The following is a 21,226-nucleotide window of genomic DNA, read 5'->3' as shown; positions in this document are numbered from 1 at the left end:
TTTGGTCCTAAATAGATGAAAACAACAACAACAAAGAATTGTGGGGGGCTACCCGCAAAACCAAATTATCCCGAGGTATTTTAGGGTGCCCATGGAAGCCACATCTGCTAGAAAGCTGACCTGAAACCACTGCAGACCAAAAGACCCTGCAGTGGGGTCTTGGTTCACTATTGTGGCATGGGTTCAATCCCTGGCCTTGGAAACTCTACATGCCTTGGGTGTTGCCCTGCACCCCCAAAAAAAGGATAAAAAAAAAAGCTTATAAAGACGGAAAAAGTGAGGCTTGATGAGATTTGTTAAGAACAAATTAACAAATCAGAATAAAACATTTTATCAATAGCCTTTAGGTACAAGTACATAAGGTATCATAAAGAAACTGTTGTGGTTATTCACGTCAAAACATACGCAAAATAAAACCTAAACATTCCATTTTTGCTTGACTTAAAATCTAGCCTGCTGAAAAAAATAGCTTACTTACTTTAAAATGGTTATCATGAAACTAATTTAAAGTTAGTTCTGTGCTTTTAAAAACATCCGATATTGCTTGGGGGCTGGAGGAGAGGGCTGTAAAAAAGTACATACGGCCAGCAAATTCCAGTTCTAGGAATTTACCCCAAGGAAATAATTAGCAGTTAGGATGGGTTCAAGAGGTTATCAATACAGTTTACCACAAGTGTTGATAGTAGTGAAAATTGAAAACAGCTTCAATATCTAAATGGTTGAATGGTTGAATTATGGTATACCCATTCAGAGAAATATTATGCAAGTGAGAATAACATTATAGAATTAAATTTATTGACACAGAAAGATTTATGAGGAGTTCCCGTCGTGGTGCAGCGGAAATGAACCTGACTAGGAACCGTGAGGTTGCAGATTCAATCCCTGGCCTTGCTCAGTGGGTTAAGGATCCCGCATTGCCGTGAGCTGTGGTGTAGGTCGCAGACGTGGCTCAGATCCCGCGTTGCTGTGGCTCTGGTGTAGGCCAGTGGCTACAGCTCCGATTAGACCCCTGGCCTGGGAACCTCTATGTGCTGCGGGTGCGGCCCTAATAAGACAAAAGACAAAAGGCAAAAAAAAAAAAAAAAGAAAAAAGAAAGATTTATGATATATTCGACTTCGGGGAAGAAAAACACTATCTATGCAAATGTGTGCACATAAAAAAAAAAAAACATCTGGGAGAACATGTATCAAGATATTAGTAGATTAGCCACCAGGGAAATGCAAATCAAAACCATAAGGAGTTACCATTTCACACCCACCAGAATGACTACCATCAAAAAGACTGAAAAAAAAAAAAAAAATGACAGATAATAGGAACTGTGGGTGAGGATGCAGAGAAACTGGAGCCTTCCTACATTGCGGGCAGGAATGTAAAATAGTGCAGCTGCTTTGGAAAACAATTTGCCAGTTCCTCAAAAGGTTAGACACGGAGTTACCACATGACCCAGAAATCCTACTCCACAGTACCTACCCAAGAATGAAAATATATGACCATTCAAAAACTTGTGCCCAAATGTTCATAGCAATATTATTCATAATAGCACAAAAGGGGAAACAACCCAAATGGCCACGAAACGAAGAATGGATGAACAAAATGTGGCATATCCATTCCATGAAATAGTCAACAATAAAAAGGAACCAAACACGGATACATGCTTCCACATGCATGAACCTTGAAAACATTATGCTCAGTGAAAGAATCCAGACACAAAAGACCACGTGCCATCTGACTCCATGTATACGTAATGTCCAGAACAGGCAGATCTGCAGACAAATGTAGATCAATGGTTCCCAGGGGCTGGGAGGTTTGCTAGAAATGGCGAGTGACAGCTGATGCATTTGGAGTTTCTACAGGGGACAGTGAAAACATCATAAACCCACCTGTGATGATGATTGTGCAATTCTGTGAATATACTAAAAAGCATTGAATTGTGTATTTTAAATAGGTAAAGTGTATGACATATGAATTATATCTCAATAAAGCTGTTAAAATGTTAATAAAGGTAATGCCTGGGTAATAGAATTATAGGTTTGTTGTGGTTTTTTGGTTTTTTTCGATTTAGACTATACTTTCCAACTTTTTTTTTTTTACAACAAATATACTTTGAGAGATTTGTTTGTTTGTTTGTTTATATTTTATGGCTGCACCAGCAGCATATGGAAATTCCCAGGTCAGGGACTGGATCCAAGCTGCAGTTGTGGCAACACCAGATCCTTTAACCCACTGCAGCAGCCAAGGATCAAACCCACACTTCCACAGCAACCCAAGCTACTGCCATCAGGTTCTTAATCCATGGTGCCACAGCGGGAACTCTGAGAGTTTCTTTTTTTTTTTTCCAAATCTTCCCATGTTATCATACAGAAGACACCAAACACAAAAGATTTGAAGAAAAGGAAACCCATCTTTCCAATAACAGCAGGAAAGCTGGAAACAACCCATAGGACCACGGTAGGGTGATCACTAGGCAAAGCATGGCTTATTACCACATCAACCCTGGTCAGTGAAGATCCCAGTGACCAACCTGGGGCTGGGCACAAAAGGCCCAAATGCTTTCTGCGTCAATGAGGGTTTACTCGGATGCTACCAAAAGTGACAAATGCAGTGGTGCACTCAGAACATTTCCCAAACAGATCACACGAAACACTGTGAGGAAAAACTGAACAAAGATACAGAAGACTTTTTTTTACACTGTTTTACTCGCTGTGTGTTTGTACACGAACAAAGATCATAAGAATCAGAAAGGATGCAAAGACCGTGTGAAAGTAACTTAAAATTTTAAAAAGTAATGCAAGCAAGAACCTTAGGATTTTTTTTTTTTTTTAAGTCCTACTTTTCCCAATCCGTATCTGGCCTGTTGCACTCATTTAAATATCTCTGGGCATGTGCTGCTCTGAGGCAGGCAAGTCTGAAACCAACCATGGGATAGAGTAAAGATAAAGATAGGAGGGAAAAAAATCCCCAGGCCCTGGGAAACAGAGCCAACCGGCATGTTTATTATTCACAGCCTATGATTCACTGTCCCTATTTTTTCAGCCAGCATCACACTCTAATCACATTGCTAGGTTACAGGCCCCAAGTTATGTGGCATAATAAAAACCAAATCCATTAAAATGATACATGAGGCTTTTCTCCCCTATATCATCTCTTCAGGGAGAATATTTGATCCCTGTAAAACATACACAACATTGAACCTAAAGATTACTTTGGATTCCCAAACCAGAGAGGTTTCCGATGAAAATGAAACAGCTATCCAGTGATTCTTCAACCCGAGAAAGGGAGTCAACCTTGGAGGCAGGCAAATACCTACTCCTCCCGCTTCAGGAATCCTGTCTACCATCGAACTCCCTCAAGGATTCCTCTCATAGACATTTCCTCCTGCGCTCTGAGAAGCTTTCCTACCGGGAGAGCCTCCTGAGCTGGCGAGTTAAGGAAACAACACAAACACACGTGCACAACTACAGGCTAACTGCAGACGCGCAGTGCACAGAATGGGAGCGGAACAAAACACTTCTCGCGGCCGCACAGCAAATACTTGACGTTTCCTGGGAGGATAATTCACCCAGGGGATAACTAACTATCCGAATAAGTGATGAGCAAGACCGTTTCCAGCGAAGACCCCCGTCTCAGACGACAGTCTCGCTGTGTTCCTGAGCGCACGCGGTCCGCGGTTCTCAGCGATGGTGTCTATTGCCCTCGACGACCAAAACGTCCGCCGAGTAAAAGAAATGGCATATGCCGTCGCTGCAAGTGCTTTGCCTCACATGCCACCAACTCTCGGGCACTTGAAAGAAGTGACACCCAAACGCTGTACAGTGAGGACCACAGGGCAGCGAGGATGTGACAGCCATGATGCAACACAAGCCAAGATCCGGGTCTAGGAAGGAGGGGGAAACCTCGTTGACTGAATAAGCACATTCTGGATTAACCTAAGAAAGCCTCAAGTGCTTCCTAACACCGAGGTAACTGCACTGTGGATCTGAGAGCCTAGAGTTTCAGCTCGTGGATGAGTCAATGTCTGGCTCAGACATACACTGAAGGAAAATCAAAATATTGCCTCCACTGCACTCCAGTTACTTCATCAATCACAAAGAAACAGCATCACAAAAATGTTCTTTGCCTAGGCATAGTATAACATTTTAAAAATGATGACTTAGGAAAAAAAACACCTTTGGGGGTAGCAAGAATTCACATTATCATCTATGAGGTACCAGGTCCCGTCACACGTGTTCGTGTGTTAGCTGTCCCCATTTCACAGATCAGGAAACAGAGTCTCCAAGACTCTGAGGGCACGGCTAGCAAGGGACCCGACAGAACTCAGATTTGCCTCATTTTACAGCCAGGACCTTCTGCACACCATCACTGCTGCCCAGCTTAACAGCAAACCCTGCAACAGGTTTCACTTAAGAATATTAAAACGATAATTCCCACTATGGCTGAGGAATTGAAATTTTTACTAGTAGTCAACTTCGGAGTCAAATTCGGACCTCTTTCCCTAAAAAGTAGTTACACTAAAACATAACCTTTTGATAAGGGTCTGGACTATTTTACCATGAACTCAGAGAAGTCTGGATTTCTAAATACAATTTGGAAATATTTACATGAACTGAAACTATAGTCCTAACTAAAGCTAAATAGTTTTGGCTCTTTAGCCAAAGTTATTCAAAAACTAAAACACGAGAATCCAGTGAAAGATTAGCAAATGAAAAGATGTGGCAAAGAAAACCATACACACAAAGTCCTGATGATATGGAAGGAATGACTCTCAGGTCACACATTTTGGTCATTCCCTTTACATTATTATTTGTGAACAGATGCCAGGCAGCAGTTAACCAGCGCAAGATAAAATGTTCAAGTTCAAAACCTGACCCTAGTTGTGAAAGTGAATTTTTTTTCTTAGATAAGAAACTGAACTTACATGAGTTTTATTGTGAAGTGTGTACAAACTTTCCTTAAAAAAAAAAAAAACACGCTGCATTTGAAAAAGGGGGCCTCACATTACTTCAGCTGTTTCCAAATGCTTGTTACCTCAAGAGCAGACTATTATTTACCGAAAATGCACAACCTCGGAAAAGTTCATGCTGTGGCACTCAGGTACACACGTGCCAATCCTCCATCCGGACATCTGGTACCTGATATACCATATTAGAAAGTACACAGTGGAGGTCATTAAACAGAACCTGCTCCAGTGCGCCATGCCCACATCCTGAACAATAGTTTCTTGTTTTGTTTTCTTTCTTTTTTTTTTTTTTTAAACCACTCGCTCATTTAGGTTCTTCCAGCCAGAAGGGAAAAAAAAGCCAAATCTGTCCACAAAATGTCCTCCTAGCCACGGTGCCCAAATCCACAGCCTGAGTAAAGGCCTGAAATAGTTAAATAAATAGAAGAGCAACCCAGGCTCTTCTCTCCAGAAAAGAAATGAAAAGACGTTTCAGACAGTCCCATGGTGCTCTCCCGTGAGGTGGAGACCTTCCGTTTGAAGTTTCCAAGAGGTTTCACCGCTGTCCCATATGGGGGTCTTGAAAAACACTCCAACGCCCACCATTTAACCTACTTCACCAAGGCTTGCTGCCCGAAAGGAAGCCCGCTGCCTCCAATGCCAAGAAACCTGGAGCAGGTAAGCAGAATCGAGGTCTGGGCTAAAACTGCTTACCCCCTTCCAGCTGCCTTCATTTCCCAAAGTTCTTGCATTTTGGAAAGTTCAAACGCGGATAATAAATGCAACACATTCTCTCCCCCTTGATTACAGGGCCCGTTCTGCCCTTTCTCCGCGGCCACCGCCAGGCAGGGCAGGCGCCCACCTGTGGGAAGGGTCCGGCAGGTGGGGCGGCTCCCAAGGGTCCCGGGCCTTCCGGAGACAAGAGGTGCCGCTGGGGCGACACAAAGTTGCGCCAGAGAGCACGCGGCCCAGGAGGCGCTGCGGGTGACAGCCGCGCTGGCCCGCGAGGCCCCTGGGTGGCGGACGCCTCGGCGCGGCCGGCCGTGGCCGCCACTTCGGCCGGTCCAGAGGCCGTCGCTCCGCTCCCGGCGCCGCCCTCGCCGGGGCGCACCGAGCCAGGGGACGCCGCCGCCGACGTCACCGTACTCCCAGCTCGGACCCCGGCCCTCCCTGCGCTGCCCCCCACCCCAAGCTCCCCGGTCACTCACCCCGGGACCGGGCAGCAGCAACGCCAGCAGCAGAAGCAGCCGGCCAGGCATGGCGAGGACTCGGCCCTGGCTCCAGGCCGGCCGGCTCCAGAGGGGCGGTGCGGGCGGGCGGGCAGAGGACCGGGCGGGGGCGCCGCGACGACAGCGCGGCTGCGGCCGGGATTCAGCGAACGCAGAGCTGACTAGGCGGTGGCGGCACCCCCATTCCCCACCGTATAAGAGCCTGGAGCCGGCGCTTCTTCCGGTCGGGGCGGGGTCGGGGCGGGGCCCAGCCTAAGGATGGCCCTGAGATGGGGCGGGGCCCAGGCTCAGGGGCGGGGCTGAGGGGCAGACTGGGGCGGGGCTAGCGCGGAAGGGGTGGTGGTGGGCGGGGCCATGGGCGGGGCGGCCCTCTGACTGTCCGTGGGTCCTTCAGCACCAGCTGTGGGAGCGGACGTTCAGACACCTCGGTCCCGCGTCTAGGGACATTGAGTGACCCAGTCAAGGAGCTTGTCTGAGGAATAGGGGAGGCCAGCAACCTCGCCACGCGGGTTCACCCCCTGCTCCAGGCGGCTCGGTCGCCGAGGGACCTGCTACGTCATACTTGATCAGGAAAGAGCAGGAGTGTGGCGATGCCAAGTGTCCAGAACCCCTGTTTCGTCTTCACGCCTTAGAAGACAGTAGGAGGGATCGTTGGCGAGCTCGGGAGTGAGGATCAGACTCTAGCAGGCGATTCCCGCAAACCCAGAACTTGTGCTCTGCGAAGGGCTGTCTCTGAGTTCGCAGTCCTGGGATGCTCTAGCTGTGTCTCATTTAGCCTAAAGCCCCCTTTCTTCCCTTTCTTTCCCCTCAGGAATTCCCCTCAAATTATGTCCAACAACCATGTTCCCTTTGGAATAACCATGGCCAACTCATTCGCCAAAAATTACAAGCAAAGAAGGAAACCATTTCAGCTGTGATGTCATATGTGTTTGTGTGGCATTTGTAGATGTGAAGCTTGACATATGCCACACGGGAGTGGGTTTGCTGAGGACTCATACAAGGTCTTTTTGAAGGTTATGGGCTATTAACCTGATCTAAAGAGACAGGCAGCTGTTTGGTCCTTGGGTCCCATGCCGCCCTCCACTGAGATGGAAGCAGGGAGAGAGGACATTGTAACAAGAGAGAATAAAATAATTTCCAGAGCACAACATTTCCATATTCTAGGAGAAAAAGGAAAAAAGAATAGCAACTTCTCTAATTTTTCCCATCTTGCTCATATGACAGATTTTTCAGGCTTTGGGGGAAAGTAGTAAGCAACACTGGAGAAAGCAAAGTAATCAGGACTATATTCAATATCTTATAATAACCTATAACAGAAAAGAATCTGAAAAAGACTGTGTATATATATATATCTGTCTTTTCTAGGGCCACATCCGCAGCATATGGAGGTTCCCAGGCCAGGGGTCTAATCGGAGCAGTAGCCGCCAGCCTATACCAGGGCCACTGCAACGTGGGATTCGAGCCGCATCTGTAACCTACACCACAGCTCAGATCCTTAACCCACTGAGCAAGACCAGGGATTGAACCCACAACCTCATGGTTCCTAGTTGGATTCGTCAACCACTGAGCCATAACGGGAGCTCCAAGACTGTATGTATATATCTGAATCACTTTGCAATACACTTGAAGCCAACACAACATTGTAAAGCAACTGTACTGCAATTATAAAAAATTGATTAGGAGCTCCTATTGTGGCGCAGCAGAAAAGAATCCGACTACTAACCATGAGGTTGCAGGTTCGATCCCTGGCTGCACTCAGTGGATCAAGGATCCAGTTTTGCCGTGAGCTGTGGTGTAGGTCACAGACACAGCCCGTATCTGACATTGCTACAGCTGCGGTGGCTACAGCTCCGATTAGACCCCTAGCCTGAACATGCTGCAGGTGCAGCCCTAAAAAAAAAAATAATAATAATAATAATAATAATTAATTAAATATAGGAGTTCCCACTGTCACAGTGGGTTAAGAACCTGACTACAGCAAATTCGATCCCCAGCCCTGAGCAGTGGGTTAAAGGATCTGGTGTTGCTGAGGTTCGGATTCAATCCCTGGCCCAGGAACTTCCATATGTTGCAGGTGCAGCTATAAAACTATAATAATTAAAAGTAAATAGGAGTTTCCTAGCAGTTAGGGACATGGTGTTGCAACTGCTGTGGCTCCGATCACTGCTGTGGTGAGGGTTCGATCCCTGGCCCAGGAACTTCTGCATGCCATTTGCTTGGCCAACTAAATAAATGAGAGAAGTAGTGGGGGACTGACCAGATGTATGGTCTCATCGACGAGGTTCCCCACTGGCAACCTCATATGCCTGAATCACGGTCTAGGGACGAATCCCTCCCAATGCTGGAGAAACCAACATGGCAGGTTCAGAGTAGGGTGGAGCTGAGCAATGGTGAAAGTGGTAGACACATTTTGAAAAGCGTCATCTTCGTGTCTAAATGCAAGCAGAGAGGCCTGGAGCTGCTAAGGGATGCGCAGAAACCGAAGCTTCACCACTCCTCAGCAGCGAGGCAAGGTGGCCAGGGAGGCGCCCACAGAAATTGGGAGGAGCTCTTTAATGACTATTATCTGTCAGGCTTACAAGCAACAACAGGATCTGTAAGACCACAGGGTTGAGTTAAAAAAGAAGCTTGATTGGAAAACACTGCTTTCACATCCCTTCTCGGGTGCTTTTTCTCCAATAGAGTAAGTCCAGGAGGGGAACTTTCTGTGCTGGCACTCTGGCAGCCCTTTTACAATTCAAAATGTCACTGTGACCCTGGAAGCACTCAGATGAAACACAAAGGGGAATGCTTACCTCAATCTGACTCATAAATCCATTTTAAAGATCCAATAAAGGAAAAAAAGAATCCATTCCAAGGAGCCTGGGCCAGGTAGGTCTATTTATCTTGTTCTCAACCTCCAATTTGGAGGTTGGATCAACTCTCCAGACCTTAACTGCACTGTTACAGGTTCTCAGGATTTCTTATGTACCAGTTAGATTATTCTACCCTTAATCAGTTCACATGTCTTGGGCACGTTTCCATTTGATTGGTAACTTATGCTGATAAGCTCTGGTTTTATTTATGGTAGCACTGCCCACAATCTTCCTCCCCGTCAAGTATTGTTTCAGATAGCTTTTTGTTTATGATTAAGAAAAGCTGGCATCACTGATAAATACCGACAGAAATGGAAATGTTTTGTAGGATGCCTTTGAAGTGGGCCTGCCCATATAAAAGACCTGAAAATGGGTAGTAAATGACCTTTCTGGGAATTGTATTAAACAGCATCCTCTAAACAGGGCAAAGATCATGGTCTTGGTATAAAGATAAGTCCTTTTTCCACCAAGGTTAAAAAATATATATATATATGTGTGTGTGTGTATATATATATATATGTATATATATATTCAGCAAAAACTGGAGCAGACAGGACATGAATATATCCAGAGGGGAGGCGGAGCCATGGGCCGAAGTGAGTTAAAACCTTATTTTCACTTCTGTTTAAATCAGTAGTGCCCAAACTTGGAGAGCTTTTTAAAAATAGATTTCCAATCCTTTTCATGCCCTCTTCCCCCTGCGGATTCAGAATCTCCAGGGATGGAGCCCTGTGGGGTGGAGACTGTGTTTTCCAGTTTCCGCAGGTGAGAAGGGCAGCCAAGACCCTAGACTCCAGCTCTTTCCTAATGTCCAGTGTTAATTCCTTGCGCCTGCTAATCCCCTTTATTTATTTTAGCAAATGTCGCCCTCTAGTGGAAGAAAGTATGATCCCGCCTTCAAAATTTTGTGCCTCTCTCAATCCTGTCTGAAACCCTTCAAAATTTCATTTAAAAATGATTGTGAGGTTGGTTTGCAGATAGTTATTTTAGTGAGAGGATAGTTCTCTTTGAAGAAGACGTGAAAAGCTGGTAAAACCAGAATGGAAGGAGGTCATTGTTGTTGTCGTTTTGGGCTGTGCCCTGTGGAAGTTCCCAGACCAAGGGACTGAACTGGCGCCACAGCATCGAACCAAGCCACAGCAGCACCAGCTCCTTAACCCGCTGTGATGCAGGAAGACTCCAAAGGAACAGTGTCTTTATCAGAATAAATCCACTTTGACATTTTTAAAGTGATCTCCATGCTGCTGCTACTGCTTCCAAACAGACCTGAATTTTACGGCACGTGGGGCAGGGGAGTGAAGGGATAAATAGAACGATGAAGCAAGAAGCTCTGGTAGCAAGCTAAATATTTATCTCCCTTGTGTCCTAATTTGTTAGGGGAATTTTTCAAAAAGCCGCTGTCACTGTGAGCAGTTTGGTTCTTGGGTAAATAGACCTTTGGTTCCTCCTGTTCTGGGATGACTGGATTTGAAAAGATTGAGACACTTTTTTATTTCTTTTTTTTATTTTATTTTTTATTTTTTTGTCTTTTCTACGGCCGCACCCATGGCATATGGAGGTTCCCAGGCTAGGGGTCCAATCGGAGCTATAGCCACCGGCCTACACTACAGCTCACAGCAACGCCGGATCCCTAACCCACTGAGCGAATTCCTGAAGAACTTCTCTTTACCACAGAATCCAACCCACTGAACACTTTCTTGTACTGCAAAAATAATCATTTCTTATTGCAGTTAACATTTATTGGCTGCTGGCTGTTGTTTGGAATTGTGCCAACACACATTTTCTAGAACCATCTCATGTAATCCTCACAGCAGTTCTATGAGGTTGGTGTTCTTAGCTCCATGTTACAGATGACACATTGAAATTTTAAAAGCTGGGAGTTCTCATCGTGGCTCAGTGGTTAATGAATCCCACTAGGAACCATGAGGTTGTGGGTTCGATCCCTAGCCTTGCTTGGTGGGTTAAGGATCCGGCGTTGCTGTGAGCTGTGGTGTAGGTGGCAGACACAGCTCGGCTCCAGTGTTGCTGTGGCTCTGGCGTAGGCTGGCGGCTATAGCTCCGATTAGACCCCTAGCCTGGGAAATTCCATATGCCTCAGGAGCGGCCCTAGAAAAGGCAAAAAGCCAAAAAAAAAAAAAAGAAAAAGAAAAAGAAATAGAAAAAAGAAAAAAATGTTAATGGCTTAACAGCCAGGTGGGTAACACACAGCTAGTAAGAGGCACAATGTGGATTAGAACCCAGCTGTCTGCATACCTTCAGAGTTTGTTGAGATGATCACGGATGCTACATCGTGTCCCACCACAGCCAGTCCCCCCCACCCCCCCGCACCCATGGCCTGAGGAAGTGCCCAGGGCCGGGGATCGAACCCAAGCCACAGCAGCGACAACGCCAGATCCCTAACATGCTGAGCCACCAGGGAACTCCAGCTGGTTGTTATTCTTGCCCCTCTCCCAGCATCATGACAAGGTACCATCAAGTAGACTATAAATACAGTCAGGCGGGAGCCCAGATTGGCGTGTCCCTGGAATACCATTAACAACCAGAAGTTTGTGCAAACATGTGCTGATAAAAGGCATTGCCTCACATAGCGTATAAGTCTCCTGATCTCATCTGGGGGTTGGTTATGCAAAAGAACAACCAGGAAAAGGCAGAGCAGCCACCTGGGAGAGAAGAGTGAGCGTCACCCCTGGGGTTTCTGCCCTGGGAGGGCGTTCAGTCTAATCCTGACTATTTGTTCTCTTGCCGTGAGCAGCTATATTTTACACTCATTTGTGCCAAGTCGATAGGCCACCATGGTGAAGCGTCCTGGTGGTACCAGTTTATCGTGTATTGATATCTTCATATTCTCAAGGGGCCAGCTCGGTGCCACCGTGGCACGGCTGTCCTCCCAGAATGCCTCCACTTCCTCACTGGCCAGTCCCTCCTAATCCCCTGGGGTCTGGCTTACTTCCACAGAACTCTCTGGAAACTTCTCTCAAGCAGCTCATAAACATTCTTCCTCCTATAAAAATCCCAGGGGGTTTGCTTCATCTTTTTCACCCTGGGCCTCTCTGCAGTCCAGGTACATTGACAGTTTGGGGTTTTTTTTCCTTGAACTCTTCCTCCCGTGGATATGACCATTTTCTGGCTTTCCTCCTGTCTCTCTACTCTTTTTCCTCCTTCCAGACTACGTTTCTTAAGGCTCAAGATATAAACCTTACCTATTCTTTCTCTCTCTTTTCTCCCTCAAAGAGCTCATTCACAGATGTAACCAAATTTGAGGGCAAAAAGAAAGGTTAGCTAAACTTTAGTCAGCTTCATTTCGCAAATGACATCATCTTTGACCTCTGCCTGGCTGGTTACCGTTCACCCATTCATGTATCTATCCATTCTTTTAGCAAATATTATCGGGGGCTCCTGAGTACAAGGGTTTGGTACCACGAGGGAATTTCGCAGAGTTCGCCAGTTGGTAAAGGTGGCGGGACGGGCCCAGAGAGAACCAATGTCCAAGGCAACTGTGAAAATCGCAGGAAGGCAGGAATAAACTCAGAAAGAGAACCGTGGTGTTTGAGAAAGAGAGGCGTCTGGCGCAAGGAAGAGGGTGGGTTGGATAGAGCAGGGAGGGCTTCCTGGAAGAAGTGGTATCTGGGCTGAGCCTTTTCTCAGACGTGATGGGGGAAGGAAATTCTAGAGGGAAAGGAGGACCTAAACAAAAGAACTGATAAAAGAAAAGCACCACGGAAGCCCCAGCTGACGCATCAGTGAGCTGGTGCTCGCCTTCCACCCCGAGGAGCAGTGGGCAGATGCTCGCTCCCCACTGCTAGATGCAGAGATGAGGCTGGGCGGGCAGGCGGGATGGGACGATGGAGTTGGGGCGTCAAAGTCAGGCTGGGCTTTCTCTAGCAGCAAAGTGAGTTGAGACTGAAGTTATGCTTCGGGGGAGAGTTAGGGCAAGAGAGAGGCATTTGAAAAGAGACAGTTACCAAGAGTGTATTTGGGTCTTAATCTAGAGCAAGAAAAGGAAGGGGGACCAGGGCTGATACCAGAGACCTTGCCAGAGCGGACGGGAAAACGTGACTGGTGCAGTTACACAGACAAGACGACTCTGAAGAAGGAATTCAACAGCAGTTTATCAAATGTTTAAGGGACAGTTTTACCGAACTGAACTCAGGTCGGCTTGCCAGCCGTGCCACAAAGCCAATTTACTGAGAGGGGTTGTGATGAAGGAACGTATGGTGTTTATTTGCAGGGCGCCAAGCATGGGGTATGGGTGGCTCAAGCTCAAAAAACCTGAACGCCCTGAGGGAAAGGTTTTTCAGAGCAGCCTTTAGGGGGAGGGCTGCCGGGTGCACGACGTTCTTCTGATTGGTTGGTGATGAGGTAACAGGGTGATGTTTCAGGAATCGTCATCCTCCGTCGGGTGCGGGGTCTGCCTGCTAGGGTTCACCATCCCCCTGGGTGGGCAAGTCTCAGTTCCTGCAGAACAACTCGGAGATCTGAGTCCGATGATGTACTATTACGTATATCCCTTGAGGAGGAGCAAGGACGCTGATCCCTGAATGAAAGTCATTTCTCTTCTCGTTTAACTGCACTTCCCTTGTTTCTGCATTTCTTCACGTCCCTAATTCCCAGCTCCTGCTTAGTTTCAGCCGTTCTCACTGCCAGGACCATAGAGCGGGTGATCCATTAGGAAGGAGGGCCAGCCTTGCAAGAGGGGCCGATGTGCTAAGATGTGGTGACCCTCCCCTGACTGTGCACCTACCCAGGTGAGGCCAGGCGCTCTACTCTGTGGCGGGAGCTAGTTTCCCAAGGCGATCGCAAACAATACTTGCCCTCTGTATATGCGCAGGTGGCTCTTCCCCTCCAAAGGGAGGGCTGTTTCCCTTCCCTTTGAACCTGGACTGACCCCTGACTGGTTTTGACCAGAAGCGGCATTCTAGGATTTCCCAGCCCAGGGTTAGGAGGCTTGGCAACTTCCATTTCCTTCCTTGTAGACGACTTGCTCTGGGAGGCTTCCTCTTGGAAGCCAGCTGCCATGCTGGGAGAAGCCCAAGCCAAACTCAGGTCACATGGGGAGAAGCGAGTTGTTCCAATGAATCGCTCTGGGCCACCTGCCACCTGGGTGAGCCGTTTCGGATGTTCCAGCCCAAACAAGCCCCCCAGAGACCTCAGTCAGCACCCTGCGGAACAGAAGACCCTCTTAGCTGGGACTGTAAGCAGATCAGGCAGGGGGTCTCCAGGGAAAGAGAACCAGGCATGGTTTTCTTGACATAAGAGCAGCCGTTATGGGCCTAAGCCATTCTGTGATCTAAGCTTGGCTGCAATGCTTGTCCTTGAACAGGTCTCAGGAATTAAGGGTCTTAACTGAGGGAAGTGAGAGAAAGCAGGAGCAAAGGAAAACAGTAGCAAGAAACAACCGTTCAGGAGTTCCCGTCGTGGCGCAGTGGTTAACAAATCCGACTAGGAACCCTGAGGTTGCAGGTTCAGTCCCTGACCTTGCTCAGTGGGTTAAGGATCCGGCGTTGCTGTGAGCTGTGGTGTAGTTCGGCAGCTACAGCTCTGATTCAACCCCTAGCCTGGGGACCTCCATATGCCGTGGGAGTGGCCCAAGAAATGGCAAAAAGACCGAAAAAAAAAAAAAAAGAAAGAAAGAAACAACCGTTCAGCAATAAGACAGAATCCCAGAAGAAACAAGCTCATGGACACGGAAAACAGACTTGTGGTTGCCAAGGGGGAGAGGAAGGGAGTGGGATGGACTAGGAGTTTGGAATTAGCAGATGCAAACTGTTGCATTTGCAGTGGATAAGCAATGAGGTCTGAGCACTGGGAATTATGTCCAATCACTTGTGATGGAACATGATGGAGGATAATGTGTGAAAAAGAAATGTATATGTATAACTGGGCCACTTTGCAGAAATGACAGAACATTGTAAATCAATGATAATAACACTAAAAAGACAGAGTCCCATAGTTCCTGCTCAAGGGATTTACATAACAATCAGGTACAGACTTTGAGTTGTTCTAGAGGAACTAAGGCCCCATGCAGGTGGTGAATGGCTGAGGCCTCAGACTGGTCTCAACCTAAGGAATGATGCTGACCTTTTCTGACCCTTGTGACTTCAACCAACTCAAGCTTGGTCTCTCTTGGAGTTCCCTAGTGGCCTAGGGGTTAAGGATTCAGCTTTGTTAATGGTGTGGCTCAGGTTCGATCCCTGGCCTGGGAACTTTTTCAAGCCACAGATGCAGCCAAAAAAAAAAAAAAAGAGTTAAAAAACAAAATAAAGATTGGGACCATGAAAAGAGATTTGTTTCCTTTCTACTTGCAAAGCTGCCTCCATCCTATAAAGTCAAGACAAAAGAAAAATGCTGACAAGAGAACTCCAGATACAGCCAAAGAGCCCTGAAAAGGCTCGAGTTCTCATTCTAGTTGGCATGGGATCAGCCTGCCCAGCTCTCTCTCCCTAATTGACCAAACCTTCCTTTATTTACCCCATTTTTGAGGTAGGGTTCCATCATTTACAACCAATAAACCCTGATTAAAATGCTGGCTCAGGAGTTCCTGTCGTGGCGCAGTGGTTAACGAATCCGACTAGGAACCATGAGGTTGCGGGTTCGGTCCCTGCCCTTGCTCAGTGGGTTAACCATCCGGCGTTGCCATGAGCTGTGGTGTAGGTTGCAGACGAGGCTCGGATCCCGCGTTGCTGTGGCTCTGGCGTAGGCCAGTGGCTACAGCTCCGATTCAACCCCTAGCCTGGGAACCTCCATGTGCTGCGGGAGCGGCCCAAGAAATAGCAACAACAACAACAACAAAAAGACAAAAAGACAAAAAAAAAAAAAAGTTGGCTCAGCATTTCTAAGAGGACTAAATTGACAATATAAGTGACTACACCTGGCCGATGGCCAACACTAAAAATATACCTTTACACTCACCATATTGGCAAATATTAAAAATCTGACAATATCAAGAATTGGTGAGGGTGCAGACCAATGTGGGAGGGCAGATTCTTTTTTATTTTTACTTTTTCACTGCCACACCTGGGACATAGGGATGTTCCCAGGCTAGGGGCAGAATCAGAGCTGCAACTGCCGGCCTACACCACAGTCACCCACAGCCACAGCAGCGCTGGATTTGAGCCGCACTGGCAGCCACCACCACAGCATGTGAAGATGCCGCAGCCTTAACCCAGTGAGCGAGGCCAGGGATCAAACCCACATCCTCGCTATGTTGGGTTCTCAACCTGCTGCGCCACGCTGAGAACTCGGGAGTGCAGCCAGAGCACCCACTTTGGCAAATAATTTGCTGTCATCTAGAAAGTTGGAAGTGTGCCTCCCCATTAACTGTACTTCTGTGGACACACCCCAGAGGAAGTTTTGCACACACACAAGAATATTCAGAGAAGCTTTGTTTGTAATGTTAAAAAGTGGAAAATATTTTAAACATCTAAAGAGATGTAAAAACTGCAGTATAACTGTGTCCTGGGAGGCTACGCAGTAGTGAACCCGTTTGCATTACTGCAATTACTGGTCGCATTATACACAATGACATAAATGTCACCAACCTTAAGCAATAAAAAGTGCAAGTCACAGAAGAATATAAGCAGTATATTCTGATTTTCTTTCCTTTTTTTTTTTTTGGCTGTATTTTTATATTGGGGGGTGGTAGTAGAAAAGAAAGCAGGCCCTACACTGGGCCCTCTTTAGTGGCAGCTTCTCGTTCCACAGGGTTAAGGAAGACTTTGAGGACATAAAAATTGTTCGGAAAAATCCCATGTATAACTGATTCACCTTGTTGTTCACCTGAAACTAATACAACATTGTAGCTCAGTAACATTTTTTTTTTTTTTTTTTTTTTTTTTTTTTGTCTTTTTGCTATTTCTTGGGCCGCTCCTGCGGCATATGGAGGTTCCCAGGCTAGGGGTCGAATCAGAGCTGTAGCCACCGGCCTACACCAGAGCCACAGCAACGCGGGATCCGAGCCACGTCTGCAGCCTGCACCACAGCTCACGGCAACGCCGGATCGTTAACCCACTGAGCAAGGGCAGGGACCGAACCCGCAACCTCATGGTTCCTAGTCGGATTCGTTAACCACTGCGCCACGACGGGAACTCCTCAGTAACATTTTAAAAAATATTATAAATATTATTTATTATGATGATGCTGATTTAAAAAAAAAAAGGAAAAGAAAAAGGTGTGGTTGCTTTGTGTATCGTGATGGGTGGAAGGGATGGAGGGTGGAGGTGAAGGCCCCTCACACTCTCCCTCTTACCTCAGATTACATCCTGGAGGCGGAGAAGGCACTACTCTCATTCCAGCTTCTTGGAACCCCTGACGGCCACGTCGTGATGGGAAACAACAAGGAGAAAGGGCGAGCGCCCCAGCACACTGGTGAAGATGGCAAGCAGCTCCTCCAAGGTCACGCTGATCAGCTGAGCTGGGCTCGGACACGGCCTGCACACTAGCTGGAGGTAGGAGACCGCTACGGTTTATTCTATTTCTATAAAGCTCAAAGTCAGGTCAAACTAAACACGATACAAATCCATGAAGCAAAAGCAAAAACCAGACAAACTCAGAATTCAGGACAGTGGTTTTCTCTGCGAGCGAGAGAAGGAGTAATCAGAGGGGGCAGAGATTGAGCCTCAGCGTTGGCGAGGATGTCATGTCTCCCTTTTGGAGGGTGGGGATCACACCCACTGTAGGCAGAAGTTCCTGGGCCAGGGATTGAACCTGTGTCATGGCTATAAGCAAGTCTGAGAAGATAAGGGGAAGGTCAGCTTTTATGAGGTGTTTCGTGAACCCACGATTCTTTAAATCAGAACCACTCACCTGGTGTCTGGACTTACTGAGGCTCTTTGTGTCTCAGCACAGAAGAAATTCAGGGAGGGACAAAGTGATAGGCAAGCAATAGATTTATTAAGATAGGATGCTTGTGAGAGATGCAAGTGGGCAGGTGAGGAGGATGAGGGGGGCTAGATTTTTATAATCCAAGGAGAGTGAGGAGTGGGAAAAGACCCCTTCTTCCTCATTCTTCGAGTAGAGGTCAGGCTTACATCACTAGCTCCTTCTATGCCTTCGGTGAGAGGGGACTTGACCCTATGAGGTCAAACCAGGATAGTAAGGGTGCTTATTCCAATCAGCACAAGGGCGGCAACAGATGCTAAAATACATTGAGTCACCTCAGCTTCCCGTACAGTGAAGGTCTCCTACTTTGGCATCTTTCCCTTAAATTCCTGTCCTTGCTCCCAAGGATCATTATCCCGCTGAACTTGAATGCAGGCCTCATCTTATCTTTCACTTAATGCCCTGAGGCCTATCTCGTGCTTTTATTGATGGTTTTATAGTTAAGCAAGTCTGCTTCATTCCAAGATGTTCTGATGCCTTTCTCGGATTTACCGCAGTCTCCCAAAGTTCCCTCAATTTCCCTCTCTATCTCTGGTGCCCTACTGGGACTTCTACAACTACTTGTGTAACTCTTCTACTTTATCCGTATCAGTTTGGCCCACACGGCTTTCTTTCGTAGGGGAAAAACATTACATATCTCTTGGCTCCCCCCTTACTTCCTCAGAACAGTTTCTCAGAGCTATCTGATGGGCTGTCTCCTGGGCTAGAGTCCTCAGTAAGAATGAATAAACTCAACCACCGCTCTTACTTTGAGCGTTCTTTGTTTTTTATTTTATTTTTTGTCTTTTTTAGGGTCACACCTGCAGCATATGGAAATTCCCAGGCTAGGGGTCACATTCGAGGTGTAGCTGCCGGCCTACACCACAGCCACAGCACTTGCCACTGAGCAAGGCCAGGGATCCAACCCGCATCCTCACGGATACTAGTCCGGTTCCTCACTGCTGAGCTATGACGGGAACTCCTATTTTTTGGGTTTTTTTAAGTCAAATGTCATACAGAGGTTACAAAACACTTGCCAAAAGAATTAGTTTTGGGTCAAAGAGGAAAGAGGAATGTTTAAATTTAAATAAAGACATAGAAAATACTGAAAATAAGAGTCCTATTCAACTACCAACTCAGGCTGAAATGCTTTTTTTTAAATATTACTCAATGAATGTATTACATTTATAGTTGTACAATGACCATCACAACCCAATTTTATAGCATTTCCATCCCAAACCCCCAGCGCATCCCCCCATCCCCCAACCTCTCTCCTTTGGAAACCTGAAATGCTTTCTTTATGACATAAAACAATAAACTTTCCTTGTTAAGTTAGGAGGAAAAGACAAAAATCCCTAAGGAAAACATATAAAGGAAGTAGAGAGAACCAGATAATTGCGGGTCTGTTTTCCAGCCCCTTCCCAATAAATCAAACCCAGAGGTCAGGGACATATTCTTCTTGTCCAGTTGGGAATAATATTACGCCTGGCTCACAGTATATGCTCTATACTTACAAGTACTTACAGTTTGTGCAAAGTTAGGCCTTCTCTCCTTAGAGTTCAAAAGTAGCCTGTTTACAGCCATGTTAGCATTCATTAAAGTGTTGCAATCACATAAATCTTCCACACCACATCAGTCCTACCAGTCCTTTAAATGTTTACTACTCAGAATGTGCCAGGTGATTGACGTTAATTCATCTAATCCTTATACTCCCCCCCCGCCCCGAAACTGAGGTTTAGAACGGCTAAGTGATCAGGATCACTTGGCAAATTCATCACAAAGTCAGGATCTGGCTACACACTGGTCTTTCAAACACAAGCTCTTTCTACCAAAACCAAGTTACCTTAAATTCAGGGACAAGGCTACTTTGCCGCCTCAGCTAGCCTAGATCCTGACACAGAGCATCTCAAACAGATTAGGCATTACTTGCGCCCTGTAGTTTATAAAGTTTGGTTTTGCGTACTACAGAGACAGGCACTAATTACAGGCCGGTGTTCTGGGTGGGGAAAGAAATCAGAAGGATTTAGGATTTGAACGACTCTCAGTCTTTCCTTGACGCCCATCTCTATGGTTGGCATATAGCCATTCTATACTCTGGAGGACTCAGCGAGCATGGCCAATCATTAGGCCACTTTATGGACACGTGGCCGGAAGTGACACTTGCTATTGGTTAATAGCAGTAAAGCCCGCCCAACCACGTCCTGTCAGCTACTTTAAGTAGAAGCCCGGCCAGAGCCCCTTTCCTTTCAGCGACTGTGAAGCTAGGAGGTAAGGTCTTAGGTGTTGTGGACCAAGGAGCGGCTGTCCCGGGTCTCCGGGCCTAGGAGTCGGGTGGAAGGAGGGTGGCCAGCGGTGATGACATTCCAATAAAGCACGTGTTAGACTGCTGACGCGGGTGATGCGAACAGGAATCTGAGCCCGGCCGCCTGCGAAGGCGGGGGAAAAAATGGCCCAGCGGGTATACCCATTTCTTAACCTACTTTTCTCCTTGTTGCAGATCCTGGCCGGGAGGACGTCGGATCTCGTTGTTATCCCAATCTTTCGACCCTCCCCCAAAGCCCCTCAATAAAGTGCATTGATCTCAGCATTGGTGTCTTTCTTTTTTTCCGACGCGCTGCCTTTGAGCCCCCGTTGCGCCTGCGCGTGGCGCCGGGGGTCAGGCTGCAGCGCCAGAGCACGCGCTTGCGCATAACTGGGGCCGTCTGTTCCCGCGGCGGCGGCCCTTTTAACCGCGAGCAACATTGCGGCGCCGGGCTACCTGTGGGAGGTGGGGTTTAGCGGCTCACGCCTTAGCCAAGACAAGGCTAAAATTCCTTGGGGAGATGTTAGGGATCCTGCAGTATCTGGTAATTCCTGTGCCTTCCCCGTTAAGTCCGAGTGCCTTCTCCATGGGCGTAAGACGTGCAGGTTCCTCTAGGGGTGCGGTGGATGGCGTCTGCAGGGAGGGGAAATGAGAATCTGGTTGTGGCCGTAGAAGTTTCAGGGTCGTGGTGTATTTGACATGAACTGGTCTCCCGGTATTGAGCTGTCTGAGCTTAATTTATCTGGCTCACTACTATTTAGGACCAACTGCTTCTTTGGATAGGCCGCAGGTAGCCCGAACAGCCCACAGTAACGGTTGTGTGAAGGTGAGTTGCGGGGCACAACGTAGGCCACTAAATGAATGCACAATCCTGGGCTTAGGTGAAATGTGCATCAGGGCGAGTACAACATCTCACTGCTTTGGTGCTTAAACACTGGATTGGCTCCCAAGCAGGCTGAAGAGGCAATGGGTGTAAACTCTAGTTCAGGAGCAAGATTCAAACATGGCGGCGCGGGGGGTGGGGTGCAGGGGTCGAGTCCCTGGTGG

General features: G+C 47.2%; 1 protein-coding gene, 2 long non-coding RNA genes and 2 other non-coding genes across 9 annotated transcripts in view; 3 read left to right on the top strand and 2 right to left on the bottom strand.

Moving 5' to 3' along the window:
- The window catches only part of ERN1 (endoplasmic reticulum to nucleus signaling 1), an 81,269-nt gene extending 74,900 nt beyond the window's left edge, over positions 1-6,369 (bottom strand). Inside the window, exon 1 of the mRNA XM_005668695.4 lies at positions 6,146-6,369. Coding sequence (XP_005668752.3) covers positions 6,146-6,196 — 51 coding nt within the window. The 5' untranslated portion in view covers positions 6,197-6,369. The remainder of the gene's footprint in view (positions 1-6,145) is intronic.
- Positions 5,432-20,461, top strand: LOC102164379 (uncharacterized). Of its 2 annotated transcripts, none has more exons than XR_014820966.1 (3): positions 5,432-5,615; positions 17,272-17,465; positions 20,375-20,461. It is a non-coding gene; the product is annotated as an uncharacterized LOC102164379 (long non-coding RNA). The 2 variants fall into 2 exon arrangements; XR_014820965.1 differs by lacking the exon at positions 5,432-5,615 and adding an exon at positions 8,909-9,037.
- On the bottom strand, positions 13,113-20,518 carry LOC110255990 (uncharacterized). Of its 4 annotated transcripts, none has more exons than XR_014820960.1 (4): positions 19,721-19,953; positions 19,402-19,447; positions 17,267-17,459; positions 13,113-14,180 (listed from the first exon to the last, which is right to left on the bottom strand). It is a non-coding gene; the product is annotated as an uncharacterized LOC110255990 (long non-coding RNA). The 4 variants fall into 4 exon arrangements; XR_014820962.1 differs by having other exon boundaries at positions 17,267-17,455; XR_014820964.1 differs by lacking the exons at positions 19,402-19,447; positions 19,721-19,953 and adding an exon at positions 20,358-20,518 and having other exon boundaries at positions 17,267-17,455.
- LOC146398063 (small nucleolar RNA SNORD104) lies at positions 20,227-20,295 on the top strand. Its single transcript, XR_014822131.1, has one exon. It is a non-coding gene; the product is annotated as a small nucleolar RNA SNORD104 (small nucleolar RNA).
- Positions 20,489-20,621, top strand: LOC146398062 (small nucleolar RNA SNORA76). The gene has a single exon (XR_014822136.1). It is a non-coding gene; the product is annotated as a small nucleolar RNA SNORA76 (small nucleolar RNA).
- The last annotated feature ends 605 nt before the right edge of the window (positions 20,622-21,226 follow it).

Source organism: Sus scrofa, chromosome 12 (assembly GCF_054392235.1).
Source record: "Sus scrofa isolate SSC_HxYL_T2T_F1_AM1 chromosome 12, Sscrofa_HxYL_maternal_Yorkshire_Landrace_v2.0, whole genome shotgun sequence".
NCBI lineage: Eukaryota > Metazoa > Chordata > Mammalia > Artiodactyla > Suidae > Sus > Sus scrofa.
Note: the sequence above shows the minus strand (reverse complement) of the source record. Positions and strands in the feature narration are given on the sequence as shown.